Source organism: Alligator mississippiensis, chromosome 1, assembly GCF_030867095.1.
Source record: "Alligator mississippiensis isolate rAllMis1 chromosome 1, rAllMis1, whole genome shotgun sequence".
Classification (NCBI taxonomy): Eukaryota; Metazoa; Chordata; order Crocodylia; family Alligatoridae; genus Alligator; species Alligator mississippiensis.
The window spans coordinates 304,666,211-304,686,005 of NC_081824.1; the positions used below are offsets into that span (position 1 = coordinate 304,666,211).

General features: G+C 42.1%; 1 protein-coding gene across 1 annotated transcript in view; it reads left to right on the forward strand.

Moving 5' to 3' along the window:
- The window catches only part of MED14 (mediator complex subunit 14), a 56,221-nt gene extending 39,114 nt beyond the window's left edge, over nt 1–17,107 (forward strand). Inside the window, exons 21-31 of the mRNA XM_014611223.3 lie at nt 134–403; nt 3,288–3,446; nt 5,019–5,130; nt 7,329–7,460; nt 9,033–9,215; nt 10,036–10,271; nt 12,487–12,666; nt 12,889–12,996; nt 13,733–13,858; nt 14,705–14,894; nt 16,510–17,107. Coding sequence (XP_014466709.1) covers nt 134–403; nt 3,288–3,446; nt 5,019–5,130; nt 7,329–7,460; nt 9,033–9,215; nt 10,036–10,271; nt 12,487–12,666; nt 12,889–12,996; nt 13,733–13,858; nt 14,705–14,894; nt 16,510–16,583 — 1,770 coding nt within the window. The 3' untranslated portion in view covers nt 16,584–17,107. The remainder of the gene's footprint in view (nt 1–133; nt 404–3,287; nt 3,447–5,018; nt 5,131–7,328; nt 7,461–9,032; nt 9,216–10,035; nt 10,272–12,486; nt 12,667–12,888; nt 12,997–13,732; nt 13,859–14,704; nt 14,895–16,509) is intronic.
- Nucleotides 17,108–19,795: the final 2,688 nt, after the last annotated feature.

The window sequence follows — 19,795 nt, forward strand, 5'->3', positions numbered from 1 at the left end:
TAAGCAGTGGGGTGGGTCTTGTTTATCTTCCCAAGACTTGACTTTCTTCTGACTTCCTTCAAAGATTGATTTTTTTTTTTTTTTTTTTTTTTTTTGGAAGTTAATTGATCTTTCAACTTTTATTCTGTTGCAGGTGTTGTTTGATACACAAGCTCCATTAAATGCCATCAACAAACTTCCGACTGTGCCCATGCTAGGTCTGACTCAACGCACAAATACTGCCTATCAGTGCTTCTCAATTCTGCCACAGTCACCCACACACATCAGGCTGGCTTTTAGGAACATGTATTGTATTGACATCTACTGCCGGAGCCGCGGGGTGGTAGCAATACGTGATGGAGCCTATAGTCTTTTTGACAATAGCAAAATAGTGGAAGGCTTTTACCCTGCCCCAGGACTGAAGGTAACTGCTCCTGTGTTTTTTGGCATAGGATCCTACATTACTGAAGCATGACTTCAACACTGAAGGCTGACACGAGCTTTTTACTAAAAGAAGGGATATAACCAATTTATTTGGGGGTGGGGTGTAGCATACATTGAGCATAAAATAAATTTGCTGATTTTTAAGTATTTGATGCTGGGTGCTAGCTTTTTTGCAGGAAGCAGACTTTCACTCTCCTGAATAATTTCAGCAGAATAATGGAAACACTTCAGGTTTCTCTTTGTAGCTTATATTGGCTGAAATCTTGGGTAGAGGTGACACTGACTTTAGGCTAAATGGTAATTTTCTTCACTTTTTCATAGCTAAGCTTAGTTTGTCCTTCCCTACGAAGAACGAAAGTCATTTTTAAATAGTTTTATGTAGAAATGTCGTCTTAAAGTGGCAGAGGTCTCCCATTGGTCTCAATGGATGCTTGTACGTGTGACGGGGGTTTAGTTCTCCATAAATTGAAATGGTGGGTTTTTAATTGTGCTGTTTTAAAAACCCACCATTGCAATTTAGCAATTTCCATGGCATTGCATGATGTCACAGTGCATCACGCTGCCGCCGCAACCCCCCCCCCCCCCCCCCCCGGAAAAAAGTGAAGAGCCCAATCCTTTTTCCTTTTTTTTTTTTTTTCCTTTTTCCACCATAGCCTACCTGCCTTTCCCACAGCCAGGGGGCAAGCTGCCAGTGGGCCAAGCAGCCCCTGAGCTACAGGGGACCCATGGACCTTCCCTCCACAATGGTGGCACCTGCCTGCCAGCACCTGGGAGGTGCCACCAGCACAGAGGGAAGCACTGGGCCCCACGAAGTTCAGGGGCTGTGCAACCTGGTGGCAGCTCGTGCAGGCAGGCTTGACTGAGGTTGGGTGGGGAAAGAAAAAAAGCAGAGAAGAGCCTCTTTTTTTTTTTTTTCCCTCTTCCTCCTGGAACCTGCCTGCCTGTGTGAGCTGTGCAGGGCCTGGGGCTTCCTTCTGTGGTGGGGGCACCCCTTGGGCCTGGGGGGGGTGGTCCTGGGGGGGCGCTGCTGCAGTGGAGGGAAGCACCAGGCCCTTTGAAGCTTAGGGAGGCAGGCTCTGGGAGAAGGAAAACAAAAATCAGGCTTCTCGCTGCTTTTTCCATTTTTTTTTTTTTTCCTCACTCGAACCTACTTTACTGAGCTGCCGCCGGGTCGCACAGCCCCTGAGGTGCGCAGGGCCTGGTGCTTCCCTCTGTGCTGGTAGCGCCCCCCAGGACTGCCCAGGCTGGGTGCTAGTAGGTGGGTGCCACTTGGGGGGCACTGCTGCCATGGAGGGAAGGTCCAGGGTCCCCCACAGCTCCGGGGCCACTTAGCCTACCAGCTGCTTGCTCCCTGGCCATGAGAATGGCAAGTAGGCTCCAGTGCTTTGTGCAGTTTCCCCACTGCCTTCCTGCCACCTGGGAACAGGCTGGCTTGCCCCTGGGCCAGAGCAGCAAGGTGGCAGGAAGGTGGCTAGGTGTGATGGCAATGGGGGTGGTGCATGGGGAGCTAGAAGCCCGCCAAGCCAGAACTTCCCCAAGCACGTCTGGGTTTCCAGCGCCCCATGCACCATTGCACTTTGTTATGTAGCAAACTAAAATACTTCAGATGGGTTTTACCTTGCTTCGTAACAGTCGTTTAAAGGGAAATATGCTGCTTTAAATGATTTTTTGTTTTAAATATGTTTTATTGTTTTGGGGCGAGACCACCAACACAATCTGTTACAAGTGTAAGGGACAAACATGAATGCTGATCTTTTAACTATTTCTCCAAAGTTGACTTTGAATCAGCTCTGTACAGAAAGTTAGTGGGATAGGGTGGTTGGTGGGAAGAACATTTAGGGCAACTTTAAAAAATGCAGGGAAGGGAGTGGAGGAGATTGAGGAACTGGGATGGATGCAGGCATATGTTTAGGAGAAGTAAGAGGCAGGGAAAATCTGAGGTATACAGACCCAACTACAAATATAGCTTTAATTGATCACCATCCTCTTGCTGCTTTTTATCGCTTTTCCAGGACCATATAGAGCAACCAGAACAAACCAATTAATATGGCTATTTAAAGTCAGTGTCTTTATTTATTTTTAATAATGCTACAAATATCACGATGATGTTCTCCTTTTAGGCTTTCTTGTTTACTAGTCACATTTAAAAAATACAAGAAATTCTAACCATAATCCCAAAATTGCATATCAGTACATATATTAGAATTAAATAACTACAACATCATCTTATCTCTTTCTTATCTCGCAACCAATAGAACCTTAACTCTGCATTTTCTGAGTTAATATCTAAGCATGAAAAATCTGGAGGTATAAAAGTATTAAACAGTTAGGCTGCAGTTAAGGTGGTCTTAGGTGCTATATAGTGACAGAATATCTCAGTTGATAAAATGTTAATATGGGACCACAAACACTAGAATGCCTTAATCGAATGGCATTACCATAGGACAAGGTTTAAAATTAACTATATGGCCTCACTTTGTACATTGCCTAAAACTGCATAGTGTAAAACTAGGGTTTTGTGACTGGACACTTAGAATTTTTTTTTAGGCATCATGTGGTGGTCTCATGTTTTCTCCAAAATCTCTTGTAGAAAGGTTATGAATTCTTTTTTCAAAAGAAACTTCTTTGAGCAATTGTACTGTTACACAATTACACAAATGTGTCTAAAATTATAACCCTTATGTGCAGTAGATAATTATCCTTTAATTGGTATTAACCTTTTTCAGTTAAGCATGTGATATTTAATGGCTAATTTTATATGCAACTCTCTTTTTATTGACATTTTAATCTGTAGCAGAAGTCTCTATACTCACGTTGTAACTATGAGGATATTTGTTTCCTAACAAAACTAAATATATCCACAGACATTCCTGAACATGTTTGTTGACAGTAATCAGGACGCACGGAGACGATCTGTAAATGAGGATGATAATCCACCTTCTCCTATTGGGGGAGATATGATGGATTCATTGATATCACAGCTTCAACCACAACAACCACCGCAGCAGCAGCAGCAGCAGCAGGTAGTATCCAGGCAAAAAAAAAAACCAACCCAAAAAACTTGCTCTCTGTTTTCTAAAATTTGGGAGAAAATTGTAGATGTCTTGCACCCCTTAGAAGTAGCCACAGCAATTGAGAGGTATAAAACTATTCTGCCCTTGAATTACCCTTGGAGAACTTGTATCATACTTAAAATATGAGCTTGCTTTTACATAGCTGTATAAACAGAATGTGATGACATATGGGCAGCAGTTCTAGAGCCACATATGACTTCTGACTGGAAACAATAAAATAAAGTGGGGGTATCTTATTGTTTTGGAGAGAAGATTGTGATTGGGGATATTCAGGACCCCTTTTTGTGAGGTTACAGGTAAGAAAAGAGGGCAAGAAATATAAAGTTTAGGAGTGCACTGATAAGAGATTTTGGGGGCTGATACTGATAGCTGATTTTTTAAGGAGGCATATTGACCAATACCGGTCCGATTTCTGATACACAGCCTGGCAACTTGAAGAGCTGCATCCAGCTGTTGTGGTGGAAGAGGAGTGGGGAGGGGCAAATCAAGGCCCCTGTGGTGAGGGAGGAATGGGGCAAGGGCTGGGGCGGGCACTACCCAGCAAAGGTGGAGTGTGGGATGGAGCCATGGCTTGTCTGGGGGGCGTGAGGAGCGGGGGTGGTTCCTGCCACTGCGTGTACCCTGGGGAGGGCACAGGGTGGGGGGCAGGAGTACATGTGCCCCTGGATCTGCACAGGGCAGGGCTGTGCTGGGCTCTTCCTGGCAGGGGCTGGGCTGGGTGGTGCTCAATCTGGGCAGCGGGGGTGCTGGGAGAGGGCAATGGGGGGGGGGGGGGGGCTGCAGCCACCCCAAAACTTGCCATAGCTTCCCTCCCCCACCATAGCCCCATCTCCCAGCACCACTGCTGCCTGCCCAACCCCCCCCACGCGCCGGGAAGGAAGAGCCCAGTGTAGCTCCAGCCACAGCCCACACCAGCAGCCCACCCCACCCGCACCCCACGCAGATCCAGGGACACATGCTCTTCCCCCCCCCCCTCCCTCCCCAGTGCCCTCTTGGGGTATGTGCAGCAGGGGGAGCTGCCTCCCCCCCTTCCCCCCCAACCTCCTTTCACCCCTCAGATGAGCTGCAGCTCCATCCTACACCCCGCCCCAGTTGGGCAGCACTTGGCCCAGCCCCACTCCCTCCCTCACTGCAGGGGCCTTGATATTCTTCCCCCCCACAATGCCCCTTCCCTCCTCCCTCCCCTTCCACCACAGCAGACTTACCAGCTGCACGCAGCTCTCCAAGCTGCTGGGCTGTGCTCCTTGCTACCTGCGTGCTGCCCTGTGGCTGCTCGGGCATTTATCGGCCGACTCCCAATACAGTCAGTTTTCTTTATATTGGTGCCGATCCGATATTGGACCAATGTATTGGTGCACCTCTAATAAAGTTCATGCTGGAGACCTGGGGATTATGATGTTATAGGGTACTTAAATATGAGAACTGGGGGTCAAATCTCCATCAGGTCTCTGGGGAACACTGTCACTTCAACTCGTTGTTAAATTGTTGGAAGATTCTTATTTGCTATGTTGATGCTTTCAGCCATTTGCAAAACAAGCAGGAGCATCAGGAGCTTACCCTCTTACTTCACCACCCACATCCTATCACAACACGGTGACCCCATCTCCCTCAATGATTCACACGCAGTCACCAGGTAAAATGTCTTTGTTGTTGGTAGTAATCTTCGATAAGTAGCTGTTACCATTTCCTTTTTCAGTATACAGTGATTTAGTGTGTGCTTTCTACAAGATGCCCAAAGTGTACACAAGTTTGGTTACATTAGGTGTTGGCAGTGTTTTTGGGCAGAGTGACAAAAACGCCCACAACCCCAACTTGTAAGATGCTGGTGTGCCGGGGTAGACAGTGGGGAAACTGTGAGGGGCCCAGTCCTTGTTGTGGCAATGCCCCTGGCCCCTTCCCTGCCATCCACCCCAAGGCATGCATGGATGACAAGCAAAATGCCTTTGTGTGGCACCTGTTAGGGGTTACCTACCCCTGGGTTACGTTTTTGTTGGGTTTTTTTGGGGGGGGGGGGGGGGGTTGTTTTTGAGGTACATAATTATTCTTTAAATAATTGGACTCAAGAGGGCTGTTAGTTTGCATGTATAACCATGGCTTTTAATGTTGCAATCTTTTATAACTATGCATTCTTAACATTTCTTTTTGCTTTCTGTATGGAACTTCCAAGCTCTTGCCTGAAAGGTGAAGGGCCCAGATGATGAAATGTGCTTTTTTCCTTGGAGTAATATCCAACCCCCCCCCCATGAACTTCCAGGGAGGCCTTTCCTCTTAAGTTGAGAGAGCACCACAGAAAAATTGGGCCTTTCCCAGCTGTGGAAAATTACCTTTACAGTCCACGGTTTATCCAAGTGTGACAACTTATGGTGTGACGAAGGCAAACCGGAGGGCTGTCACCAAGGGCTTGCCTTTGCTGGCACACATTTCAGCAAGCACACAGTTATGCAACACATGAGCTCCCTATGAAAGTGATTTTCGATTGGACTTGTGTAACATGGAGCAATGCAAGAGCTGATGAAATTGGAAAAGTTTACTCAAAAAAAAAAAAAATTCACGTTTGAATAGAGACTGAACATGGGGATTAAAGGTTGTAGCTGTGTTGCTCTAAAACCACTCTGACTGCTCATCGTGAACTTCATTTTGAAGCATGAACCTCAAAAATTGCAAACATCTGAAGACACAACTTAAAAGGGGAAGGGTTACTCCTTAACTGTAGTTAGTGAGGCTCTTGCTAGAACCCATAAATCAGTTAGGGTAATGGTTTGCTACCAAGAACAATATAGGTAGAGGAAAAAAAATAAAACACAACAAAAAAAAATTAAAATGTTGACTCCTCAGTAGTCCTTCCAGCTGAAGGGGGCTGCTGGCAAGAAGATAAGCAGGTTTAGATGGCCATTGCCCCTGCCCCTCGCCGCTGATTGGCTGACAGGTAGCCCTCCTAGCCAAACAGCAGCAAGGGGCAGAGGCTATATAACACAACTCTCTCCACTAATTGGTGCTGGAAGACAGGACCAGTGGGGCCCTTTGACTAATAAGAGGCCTGGGGGCCCCACCACAATAAGCATGTAAAAATGGTGGCTTACCCCACAATCTGCCTGCAAAACTGGCTGTCTGCCTCTTCAGGTTGGGTAGACCCCTAATTACAGGTGTAGAGTGGACCATAGGATTTTAAGTCATGGTTGCAGTTAAAGTAGGCTTTGGTTATTTCATGAATTAGTATCCCATAGTCTTGGTCATTGTGCAGGGCATAAAAACAAAAATTGACGTTTACTGGGTCAGACCATAGGTCCATCTTGTGGCAGATGCTGAAAGGGGAAGTAAACTGCATATGCCTGGGGCTTTTTCCCCCACTGTTCCACTCTCACTTGCAGACTCTAGCATTTATAGTCTAGGAAGTTCTAATTCAGTATCCCTAACTCCCATGCTTAATAGCCACTCTTACCCCTTTCCTTCAAGAATGTATCCAGTCCCTTTTTGAATCTGCCTAAATTGTTGGCTTCCACATCATCTGGTGATAATAAGTTCCACACTTCAAAAAATTACAGTGTGGAAAAAGGACTTTCTTTGTTAGTTTCAGACTTACTACCTACTAGTTTCATTTTGTGACTCCTAGTTCTTGTATTGAGAGAACAAGTAAATAATAAATCCCTATTTACTTTCTCTTTACCAATAGCAATCCATTCGCATGCAAAATCTAATCTCTGGGTGGAAGAGGAAATGCTAGCAAGTCTTCTTTTTCTCCTTTTTAGAAAGATGTCAATGATTATGACAGGTGTGCTTAAGCTCGTGAGGTGTGTGTTGTGTAATGAATAGATGCTTGTATGCCTTCAATAGGAAATCTGCATGCTGCAAGTTCCCCTAGTGGTGCTTTAAGAGCTCCATCACCAGCCTCATTTGGTCCAACTCCTTCACCTTCTTCTCTTGGAATTACAATGGGACAAACAGCTAATTTTGCCAGTCCACATGGTGAGTGTCTCTCTTTGAAAATATCTGTATATAAGCTTTCTGATAATTACATCTCTTCAGTTGACAATGATTGCTGTGTCAATTTATGTGTTCAGGAATTGGCTTCTACAGATGTGAATTTTCTTAGTAGTAGCCATGTGACTGCTTTTGATTTACTTTAGAGCATTTAGAATCTACTGGAAGTTGAGTGTTAATTGTTCACTGTCCCCGTCAGTAGTGTAGGGAAAGTGAACCTGGAATGTGATATAACTTCAGTTAAAATCCATAGATGTGATTGAAATGTATTTACTTTCCCTCTTCCCTTTCAGTCAGAATAGTAAAATTAAATCTCTTTAACCTATCCTTGGTTACTTAAGAATCCTAAAATTTAAAAATATTGCCAAAACCTTAAAGCAGATTTTTGCCCTCATTTCAGTTATTGAATTATTTGGAAAAGTAATCTAATGTTGCCTGCTATAACAACCACGTTAGATGCTACACAAGTCACCAGTAGATGGACACAGTAGATTTATTTTTCAGAACATCCATGTTCTCATTAAAAAAAATTGAACTAATTGGATTATTTGACAATGGATTGCAAGTCTTTTGCTTCCAACTGAGCCTAGGAGCAATGCTGAAAGAGAGAAATCCCATTTACCCACACCCCTCCTAGGCATACCTGAGCCCCCAAATTAGGCAGTATAAGCAGCTTGGGTGCATATCTGGGAGACTAAGAGCTAGTGGTCCTCTCTGTGTCTGGAGCACTGGAGAGCAGCTTACTTGGGGCTACTCAAGCACGTGTCCAGGTTATCAACTCTGCCAAGCGTGTGGACACATGCAAGTTCAGCAGGGCTCATCTCTTGGTGGTGCTTTTGGACTTGCCAGATTATTTGCTGAGGAACATGCAGATGACTTTATGAAGCAAGCTTTGCTACAATTTGGTTGTTGTAAAGACATTTACTGTAGTGAAATACAGCTTTTTGCCTTTTTCTGTGTCCAGCTTTCTTACATATGGTAGTACGTAGAAGCCCACTGTTGTCAGCAAGACTCTACATGGAAGGATCCCTTTGGGCTGGTCAGCCACTACCTCTGTAGTTCACTCAACTGTGTTGCACTACCTCCCAGACTAGTAGCAGTGTTAACTGTGTTTGTGCAGTGCTGTGGGTGAACTAATATCACTGTTATTCAGCTGTGACAAATTAGCCCTATTGCTGTATTGCTTCTAGTTTGGGAGGTACCATGCATGGAGCAATTCAACATGTTTGTGCTACTGCCTGGCATGTTTGTAGTGTAGATATTAGGAGCTCGGGTGAAGTAGGAAGTTCTTAAGCTCTAGTTTAAAGTTATGTCTGAAAAAAATAGAAAATGTGGTAAAGGTGCCTTCTGCATTCTTATGTCTTATTTGTCTGCAGGTAAAGTGTGAGTTAAAAGATTGTGGATACTTTGTGTTTGTTATTTCAAACTAAGATCTGAGTACTCTGTTCCAGGTCCGTTTTGTTTGACCTATATTTTCTAGTTTAGAATAGCTTTGCTTTAAAAAAAATAAATAATTAAAAAAAAATCCCTGCAAAAGTAACTCTGCAACCTCCACAGGTACGATAGATCCTAGTTCACCATACACAATGATGTCACCCAGTCAGCGTGCAGGGAATTGGCCAGGATCTCCTCAGGTGTCTGGTCCCTCACCAGCAGCACGCATGCCTGGGATGTCACCAGCCAACCCTTCCCTCCATTCTCCAGTCCCAGATGCTTCTCATTCCCCACGAGCTGGAACAAGTACGTTCTACTAACGCTTACAATTTATGATGTGGCTAGGGTGAATATTTCTAGTTCCACTTTTTGCTAGCACCCTTTTACATACAATCGCTACATAGCAAAAGAATCTACTAATGTATGCATTAATTTTGGTCTAGTGTAAATTCTAAAAGAAAGGAAAGGATGCTAAATAATAGCAAATGGTAAATTTTAAGATCTATGTTTTGATTTTGGCAGTTCATTTAGTGAGTAAACCTGTGAATCCTATTACTGTGAAGAAGCTAAATGACAGCAGTCCCAAGAAATTTTTGAAAAGCATATCTGACTTCATGAGAAATAAACTTCAGGCTTCAAAGCTAGAACACCATTTCTACAAGATGGTTTAATTATACTTTTCAGTTAGTTTCAGTATAAAATTGGCCGGACTGGCTGGTGGGCTAACTTCCTGTGCTTTGAGACTGAGACTGGAAACCAAGCTATTGACAACTCTGTGATTCTCTTCACAGAGGCATTGAGTAAAATAGCTGAACATTTTTGCTTTGCTGCCATACCTGTCTCTCTGTTCTTAGGGTAGTCAGTGATGTAAGTCCCAAAGGAAAAAAGTGAATTGTGAAGACCAAGCAAGGACTAATCATTAAATGTATGAAGTTGGCAGGGGGCAAGGTGAAGCTTCTACCATGTTCAAACTTAGTCTCGTTGCATCATGCTCAAAAACCCATCCACATTTATTATGAGTCTAGACCAATCCTTTTTATACATTATACCTTCAAAGTTTTGGGAGACAAACTGCAGGTTAAGTCGGAACATTATCGGTAATTGAGGATTCTTCTATCCCATGTAGGTTCCCAGACAATGCCAACCAACATGCCTCCACCTCGTAAACTACCTCAGCGCTCTTGGGCTGCGTCCATCCCCACGATCCTCACCCACAGTGCCTTGAATATTCTTTTACTGCCCTCTCCTACTCCTGGGCTTGTGCCAGGACTAGCTGGTAGCTATCTTTGCTCCCCTCTTGAACGATTCCTTGGATCAGTTATTATGAGGCGACATCTTCAAAGGATCATCCAGCAGGAAACGGTATGTAAATGATCAATGTCTGACCCCAAGTATTTTTTTTTTTTTTCAGGTACAGCTTTGCAATTTTTTTTCATATTTTTGCATTGGCTTGCATTTTATTATGAAGATAATCTATCTCCATTGTAATTACTTCCTCATTTTCTGAGATGTCTGACTTTACTTCAAACAAGAGCCTGAATATTGTTGCTAGTTCATGTTTCCAACTTTTGAGTTTGAATTCTCATCTGTTTTTCATCTCTCCTGTGAAGATGTGTGCTAAATACCTAAATGAGTAGAGTGCAGTGATTAGACTAAGGGCTGAGAAACTGGACTCCTTTGTTTTATTCCTGGCTCTTACCTAAGTGTGAAAAAGCATTTAATTCCTCTGCCTCAATTATCTCCTCCAGTTGAATGAGTATGATGCCTACTGAACTTCCACATCTGGGATGTGAAGTTTAATGCTAATAAAACATTATATACGAGGTCTCTAAGCTCTTGCATTTTAAAATTTTGCATATGCAGTTCATGCATTGGGGAAAAGTAAAGCAATATTTTGTCAGCCTCCTGTTTCTGCTTAACATGGGAATGAATCTTCTCCCTTAGACTGACAAAATTCTGAAGCTGTTCTCTTGGAAGGGTTGGGGGAAGGAACTTATGCTTTTAGGGAAAGAGTATCCTTCTTTGACTACTGGAAATCTTGTCCCTTTAAGTTCTTTTATGTGCCTCATTACAATCTGAGCTCCTGATAAAGAAACTGAATTATTATATCCAGTTCATAATATGATTCCCAAGAAGCATTGGGAAAAATGTGGTCATACAATGTGATGATTGTTAGTAGGGGTGCGCCAATAGAGATTTTTGGGCCGATACCAATAGCTGATATGTCTCCTTAAAAATTGGCTTACCTTGATACTAGTTTGATTTCCAATACACAGACCAGCAGCTTGAAGAGTGGCAGGGGAGGGGGATGGGAAAGGGCATGGGGGGGTGGGGGCAGATTGAGGCCCTGCAGTGAGGGAGGGAGGGAGTGGGGCTGGGACTGGGGCCAGGGGTAGGAGCCCCTGCCCCAGCCACAGCCCCACTTTCTCCCTCACCATGGGGGCCTGGATCTGCCCCCCCCCATGCCTCTTCCCTCCCCCCTTCCCCTTCTACCACAACGGATTTACCAGCTGGTCGCAGCTCTCCAAGCTGCCAGGCTGTGTTCCTTGCCACCTACATGCTGTGCTGCGGCTCCCTGCATGCATGGGGCATTTATCATCCACATCAGGCAAAAAAAGCCAATTTCCAATACAGTCAGTTTTCTTTATATTGGTGCTGATCTGCACCTCTAATTGTAAGAGACCAGTATGTGTTTTCTTGCCTAGTTTCCCATAGGTGTAGCAGAATGAGATGGAAAGCTGTCACTGCAATCTGTGGTCTTCTCATCTGGAGTTGTATTTACTCTAAGGCAAGTGGAGCAGCATAAAAGCTACTCCCAAATCCAGTACCTAGCAGCAGTTCCTAAGGAGGAATCATTTACCAGCTGGAAATGACCAGAGTCCATTATGTCCCAGCTGGGATCTGTGCCTTAGAAATGGAGGGGGAGCACTGGCACAGGAACTAACTACAGTAAAAGCTGCGTTATCATAGGGCACCTTAGAAACTGGCGTGCTCTATTAACCGGCATGCCGGTTTGTAAGGTAAAAGCGAAACTGGAAATGCCCACCGTGGCACTTTCAGTTTTGCCGAGCCCCCACGGCCCAAGGTATAGCAGCCTGCACAGGGTCCCCTTCCCTGTCCCCCAGCACACTGACGTGGCAGGAGGGGTGTCAGTGCACGAGACGCGGCGGGAGGGGCGGTGGCCTGAACAGTTACCTCTCAGGTAACTGGCATATTTGGTTATCCGGCACCCCCCATTCTCTGTGGGTGCCGGATAACAAAGCTTTTGCTGTATATTTGCCATATGCCTACTGTTTCTTCCAGCATGGAGGAATCTATAGTTGTGGCATTGTGGCTGGTTTCTTACCCCTGGTGCTTTGAGAACAGTGCAAAAGAAGCTGTGTAAAGCACCAATTTTTTTTTGTTTATGCTTATTGGTCTGTGTTTATTAACTGCATATTTTAGATGGCAAAAACATGATTGAGTCTCTTCCAGAAAACAGAACAACATCCCCCCCCCCCCTTCACTTTTGGAAAGTAAGCTTGTTCTCATGCTGTTTCTTGACTACTAATTGGATGCATTGTTCTTGTTTTTATAGTTACAGCTAATAAATTCCAATGAACCAGGTGTGATAATGTTTAAAACGGATGCACTGAAGTGCAGGGTTGCTCTCAGTCCCAAAACCAACCAGACTTTGCAACTAAAAGTAACTCCTGAGAATGCAGTACAGTGGAAACCAGAAGAACTACAAGTTTTGGAGAAATTTTTTGAAACAAGGGTATGTACTTAAACCATTAACATTTGATACCTTGTTTTGTATGCATCTCTTTTAATATGAGCTTTGTCCTGTTACTCCAGTACAACTAATTTTAATGGAACTAGTGATACGAGTAAAAATGTACTATAAGAGCAAAGATTAATGCATGCATATTTGTCATTTAATTATGCATCACAATCTTTTTCTAGATGAACAGTCCTAATTGTTGATTTATTACTGTAGGTTGCAGGACCACCATTTAAAGCAAACACCCTAATAGCCTTTACAAAATTGCTAGGAGCTCCTACACACATCCTCAGGGACTGTGTACACATCATGAAACTTGAGCTGGTAAGTTTTATCTTTAAATGCAATGACTACATGTTGGATGCATCTATGCGTTGCCGTATGGCAGCATTTCTTTGGCACCGTGCTTTAGTATTTCCTTTTGGAAGTACTAAAGGAAGTACTAAAAGCACAGTGCAGTAACTGTCCAGACTGACATGTGCACAGTTAGTTTTCACCGCTGCAGCGAAGTAGCTGCCAATCACGTGTGGACTTGCATGATCACTACGTTGCCGTAGCACACCATACAGTGATGTAATGTGTCACTACAGTGACAAAGGGCAACGTGTAGACGTGCCCATTGGCTGCTCTGTTCCCACACCCACACTTGAGAAAAATCTGTGGTGACCATCAAAATTTAATTCTGTTCTTTAGTAGATGAAGATACAGAATCTAATACATTAAACGCAAACATAAAGGACATGGAAAAGGGATGACTTCACTATAACACTGTAAAGTCAGCAAAAAAAATAAATCCTTCCTTGACATGATGGGCTTGAGAGATTGCACAGCTTCATGTCTGCTTAGTAGTTTTTTACGTTGCTTTTTTCATTTTAGATGTGCCAAGACTATTATTCACAAGCAGGAGATTTGCTTTATTTCTAATTGAATTAACTTTAAAACCATCTGAAAACTTGGAAAGTCTAGGTTATGGGACATAATTTATTATGCCAGCCTATGCCAATATCTCCTTTACACAGCTGTATGGTATTACCTGTGGCATTTTTGTTTTTTAAAACAGTTCCCTGATCAGGCAAGTCAGCTGAAGTGGAATGTGCAGTTTTGCTTAACTATTCCTCCCAGTGCCCCACCAATTGCACCTCCTGGAACACCTGCTGTGGTGCTGAAATCCAAAATGTTGTTTTTTGTAAGTATGTTTTCTTTTTATTACTATTCTTTAAAAGTCACATGGAGGATACTATTTGCAATGAGCAGATTGCTAACTTATTAGCAGGCTCTCTAAATATGGTTTTTGACTTCACATGGCATAGTTACTCTTGGATAGTAACCATGGTATCTGAAAATGTTTTGCTGTTGCTAAAGTACCAGGGTAGCAGTGTTTCCTCTAATGAGTTCAGCAGCTTGTTTCTTTTTTGTGAAACTGACCTGATTATTTCTTCCTGTGTAAAGTGTTTCTTCCTGCTCTTTGTGGAGGTGTTGTGATAGGACATTCTAAAATTTAAATTTTCCATGAACTGCAAACGTCACTTTGTATGCCTGTCCTCTAGTTATTGTGTTACTGGCTGAGGTGCTATGAAATAGCTGCCTGCATTTTCCCTAAACCAGAGCAAGGCAAACCTGGTTAAAGATACTTTAGCAGTGAGCATGTAAAATGGGCTAGATCAAGAATTGTTTAATCATATAAGAAGTTTTTCTGCGCTATTTAACTTTTTTTATTTTGGGCCTACCATACCAAGTAGTACGTAGGTAGTGTGTAAGCATGCTGGGGGGGGGGACTTGATAGCCATGACTGTAGGAGGTTTTTATTTTTGGGGGGGGTTACCTTAGTATATTTTTGAGTAGAACCTTTTATTTGTATGCACATGTATGTCTGCGTGAAATTATTTAAGATATTCTTCACTTTGGAATAGTTATTTTAGGAAATAGTAAAATGTATGACTGCACGTTAGAACCTGAAGTAACAAGGCAGTGATAATAAGCATATGTTGGAAAAAATCCTGTCTTATCTTAATGCACTCTCTTTTCCCTACAGCTTCAGTTAACACAGAAAACGACAGTCCCACAGGAAGCTGTTAGTATTATTGTCCCAATTATTTATGATATGGCTTCAGGTACAACACAACAGGCAGACATTCCCAGGCAACAGAACTCTTCTGTTGCTGCTCCCATGATGGTTAGCAATATTCTGAAGAGGTTTGCTGAATTGAATTCACCACGACCAGGTACTGTACATATCCAGTAAATAAATTCTCTCCACCCAGCTATAAATGACAAATAGCCAGATCTGCTGAATCTCTTTTAAAATCTGAATATTTCTTGATTTTTTTTTCCCCCCCCCCACCCCACAACTTATTTCTTGAGCAGTCTCAAGAGGGTTAATGCACGTAAGTGATCATTACTAGGAACACAAGCTAGTTGTCCATTGCTATAACATTCTAAGCACAAGCTGTATTACATTGTTTACCAAGAATGTAAAATGCATGTACTATTGCAGCCATATGGTGTAAATAACAATAGAAAAACTGTGTTTAGAATATCAGATTTTTAAAGGCTCACCACAGATTTTCTACTGTTATGGTTTGTGTCTTGCTTATATGTTCTATCAGTGTCCTCTTGCATGTCATGAAAAATTCAACTTTTTTTTTTTCAAATGGGCTGTAAAGTGTTTGGAGTTAAATGGTTTATAGATGCTAAACCGATTTCAGTTCTGACAAACACTTGAAAGGATAGTAACTGCTTCTAAAGCATACCAGTGACTGGGTTAAAAGGAAAGAACGTGCAGGGTGAATTGTGCTGCTCTTTACTTATTTATTCTGACCTCATACAATATTTTCTGTTTTGGTTGGAGTGATTTAAATTGGCAGGGCCACACAATTTCTGTAGATACTGATACAGGTTTTACATTAATATTTCACTTTCAGTTTACTGATACATTTAGCAGCCATGGAGAGATTAGAGAGAAGGGGGACAAACAGCGTTGAGTTCATTTGTTGTTGTTTTTTTTTAAATTAATTAATTGGAATGCACATATGGGTAAGGCTACAGCGCTCTTTGTGGGCCAGTCTTTTGGATTCTGTCCATGTCTTCTCTTACCTGAGAGCCCAGTTCCTAGAAAGGGGCTTGGCAGGATGGAGAATAAGGCAGTCTATGACCTTACAGTTCCTTTTTACCATGCCAGCCATTGTACTTCTGGTACTATTAATGCTTTTTTTGTATCCTGTAAGAAGTATTGTCTCCTTCTTTACCTCCTTTTGGTTTTAGTTTATGAAAACTTTGAGGTTTTTGACTCTTGTCCTGACTTGGAATTGGAAACATTTTATATTAAAGTTTTATGGAACCGAACAATGGGGCAGTATAGCACAATGGAATTCTTAAATTCTCTGTGCTCTACTTGCTGACTCCAGATGCCATGCCTCAAATTCAGCAGGTTCAAAAGGTATTAAAGCATAGCTTAAGATTTGTTTTCAGCAGCAGCTTGCTAATACATTGCTGGCAATGGACATCTTGCTGAGACATGCAGGCTGCAGTTACTTTAGCTGTTACCTTTCTGTATCTTGCCTCCTTTTGGAGTGGATAGCTTTGGAAACTCCTGCTGGAGGCACAAAACTTGTGCAAATGTTGGTTTTAGAATGCTAAGACCTTGAGGTCGATGGGACCTGCAAGTTCAAAGTAAGGCTTTAAAGAAAGTACTTATCTTTCCATGCTAAAGCCATAAGAGAGAATGGTTTTAAACTGTTAAAGCAGTCAACCTTTTCCTGGCTTCTTGCAAACTGAATTAACCCTGTGATTGCTGAATTCTAATTTGAATTATTCTAACATTTCTTTTCCCTTCTCTAGGTGAATGCACAATCTTTGCAGCTGTTCGTGATTTGATGCTTAATCTTACCCTGCCCCCTGGTGGGCGTCCATAGACACTTTTAAAGGAAGGCTGAAAAGCAAGAGACAAAACAGCCCCCCAAAAAAATCAATCTCTGAAATAAGCCTTCAATTAAAAAAGAGGATGTTTTAACAGGTTACACTTTTTTTAAAACAGCTAAATATAATAAACTGGCAAATTTTCAGGGATGCACTTTCATCAAATGGTCATTAACATAATTTTTGTATAGTGCTGTTGTATAGTGTGTTTTAATGGGAGACATTTCAGACTAGGTAATAGATTGAAGTATCAGCTTGCTGGTAATAGATTTAATATTCTGTTTTATACTATAAAGATTATGAAAATGCCGAACTTGTTTGTTTGTTTTTTTTGTTATGTTTTGGTGTAATAGTCTTTTTTTAAGGCAGGTCTGTCATTTTGAATACTGTAAAACTGTGACAAACTTTATATTGAAGCTGTATTTTAATATGACTGCTTTGAATCCTTAAACAAATTATTTGGGCTTGTTGTAAACATGTCCCCAAAAAAAGCAATATTTAATAAACTGGATTAAAAATTCTTCAGCTGATATTGTATTATTTTCAGGAACTTTACTGCCTCTCTATTGTAAACAGACTTTAGAAAATTTGTTGTAAAATACCAGAGTAAAAATGTTTATGTACCAGCATCAAATTTAGTATGGCATTTAAAAAAAACCAACCCAGCATAGTGTTGGCTTCTCCAGATTTTGGATCACCTGTTTTGGTTCTTAAGGGGTTATTTGTGTATTGATCCCTTTAAGACAATTTGGTTCACAGTGGCTTCATCTACACATGTGGAGGACTGCACAGTTTTTACTGCACAGTCCATTTAGTACTTGCATAAGCACTTGCTTATGCAAATAATAAATGACCAGCGCAGTAACCAGCATTACTGTGCAGTACCATTGCCACATGGCTTTTTCCTGACACTGCTGTGCAGTAGCAACAAGCTACTGTTCCGTAGCTCATTGATATGGCGCAGCAGCATCACGTCACAGTTAGTGCTCAGCACCGCTACTGCACGGTAGCAATGAGCTATGGTGCAGTATCTCATTGCTACTGTGCCGTAGTGTCTTGCGTAGATGCACCCAGTAATGACTATTTCACTCTGAACATGATTTTATTTTTTAAATCCTAGGGAAACTACTTGCCCAGCATATCTACCTTCTATAGCTACACATTTTTTTTTTTTTTAAAGGATGTATATATTTTTCCATATTGAAAAGAAACCAGATTCACTGTAAGGGTCATGTGCTGCATTAGGACTAAGCATATTTTCTTGGTGCTGCTGCCTTTTGGGTTTTTTTCACTGAGTGACCCTGAACAGTTAGTTTTGAAATACTTGGAGACTAACTGGTCCAGAGAGGCATAAGCTTTCACAGGTAAAGGTACCACCCTGTCCTGTCTTTTGCCTGACTTAAAACTAATACAGTACCTACCTCTCTCCTTTGAAATTGTTTAAAATTTTGGCTGTGGTGTTTGATTCTGGGCCAAAGAGTGGAGGGAAGTAGAAGAAATTCAAATTGTATATACACAATAACTGAAGATCAAGAAAGGAATTTTCAAAACTACCTTTGCATTTAACTTTTTAAACTAAACACTAGATTGGCAAAATGGAAACTAGAAAAAGGCCTAGATAAGTCTGTTAACATTAATAAAGGGTTTTCCTGTAACAGAAATGTCCACTTTACACATGGATAAAATGTATAGAGTCCCTCCCTTCCCCTTTCTGAGGCAACATTTTTTCCTAAACTGTATTTTTCAAGTACTTCATCTGGTTCAGATTTTCAGTTCTCTGGACACCAGCAAGTGTAGGCTTCTGCTGTTTTCCTTCTACGGAGTATAACAGAGTCCTTGTCTCATCTCCATTTACAAATAGCTGTACTGAACTAAACATTTAGTGTCAGATTTAATTTCAGGTTAATTTTTTCTTCTGCATGGTCTTGCATTGTTCTGTTTCATGGACTTTGGGTGGCTATTATCTCCCTAAACTTTCCATGTTGGTGCAACAGCAGGCTCCCCTGCAGATCTTTTTATCAGGAATATTCTTCCTCTGTTGCTCTTTGCTTTGAATTCTTGCCATTAAGCCGGGGGTGGGCAAAATGTGGCCCATGGGCCAGATGCGGCCTGCCAGGCCATTCTATCCGGCCTGTGGGGCCCCTAAAAAAATTTAGAGAATTACTATTTATCTGCCTCTGGCTGCCTGCTATGTGGCCCTCAATGGCTTGCCAAAACTCAGTAAGCGTCTCTCCACCTGAAATAATTGCCTGCCCCTGATTAAGCTGTATTTGTGGAGAGTAAGAGTATAACTTCTGAATATCTAACTAAAAAATTACTAAATTGTTCACACTTGAAACTTTTTAACCTAAATAAAACCCTAACTATCCACCCACACCTTTTTAAATGCTACTGTTCTTCTAGAGAGGTTTACAGATCTTTCCTTCACTTTGAGAAAGTAGATAGGATGGGAGGAGATATTCTGACCTGTACTAGAGCAGAAATTATGATGGAAAAACCTGGTATTAGACAAGATTTTACTGTTCATGGCCTGAGCATTCCTATACTTGACCAGCATCAAAGTGGGGTGAAGGGAGCACAGTAGCAGTTAGCCTTAAAGCATTAAAAAAACAAGTGGATTGTGAGGTAGAAGCCCTAAAATGGGCAAGGCACCTGGCATAAGAGTTTCATATCTTACTGTGTCACTTCCTTGGACATTAAAAAACAGCATTTGAACCTGGAATGGCTGTGAAGTAAATGCTAATATTTGAAAGGTTTGAGGAGGTTGTTTTAAAGCTCTGGGTGAGAGTTTTTCTTTTAGAGAGGAGGAGATGGATCACATTTTAGCTCTTGCTCCAAAGAATAATTTTATTCCATAATGGAAATGCTTGGGGGAAGTGGGGAGAGAACTGAAGTATTTACTACTTTCTAGCAGCAGCATGATGCCTGTACATCTAGGTGCAGGTTTTAATCTCCTATTTTCCATGTGTTGGGCTTTTTGTTGGCCAAATATTAAAGGTTAAGAAGACTTTGCTTGTGCCTACTTGTAATGCTGATTTTTTTCCCCTAGAGTATTATTAATGAAGAAAGCTTTTTGGCTGTCCATTTGAGCAACTGAGACTGGTGTTGGTATATAGCTTGAGTTGCTTTCAAAGCTGCCACCTGGGACAAGTGTGAAGATGGAAATGAAGGCCATTCATTTATATAAGGGAAGAAGTGGTCTTGGTGT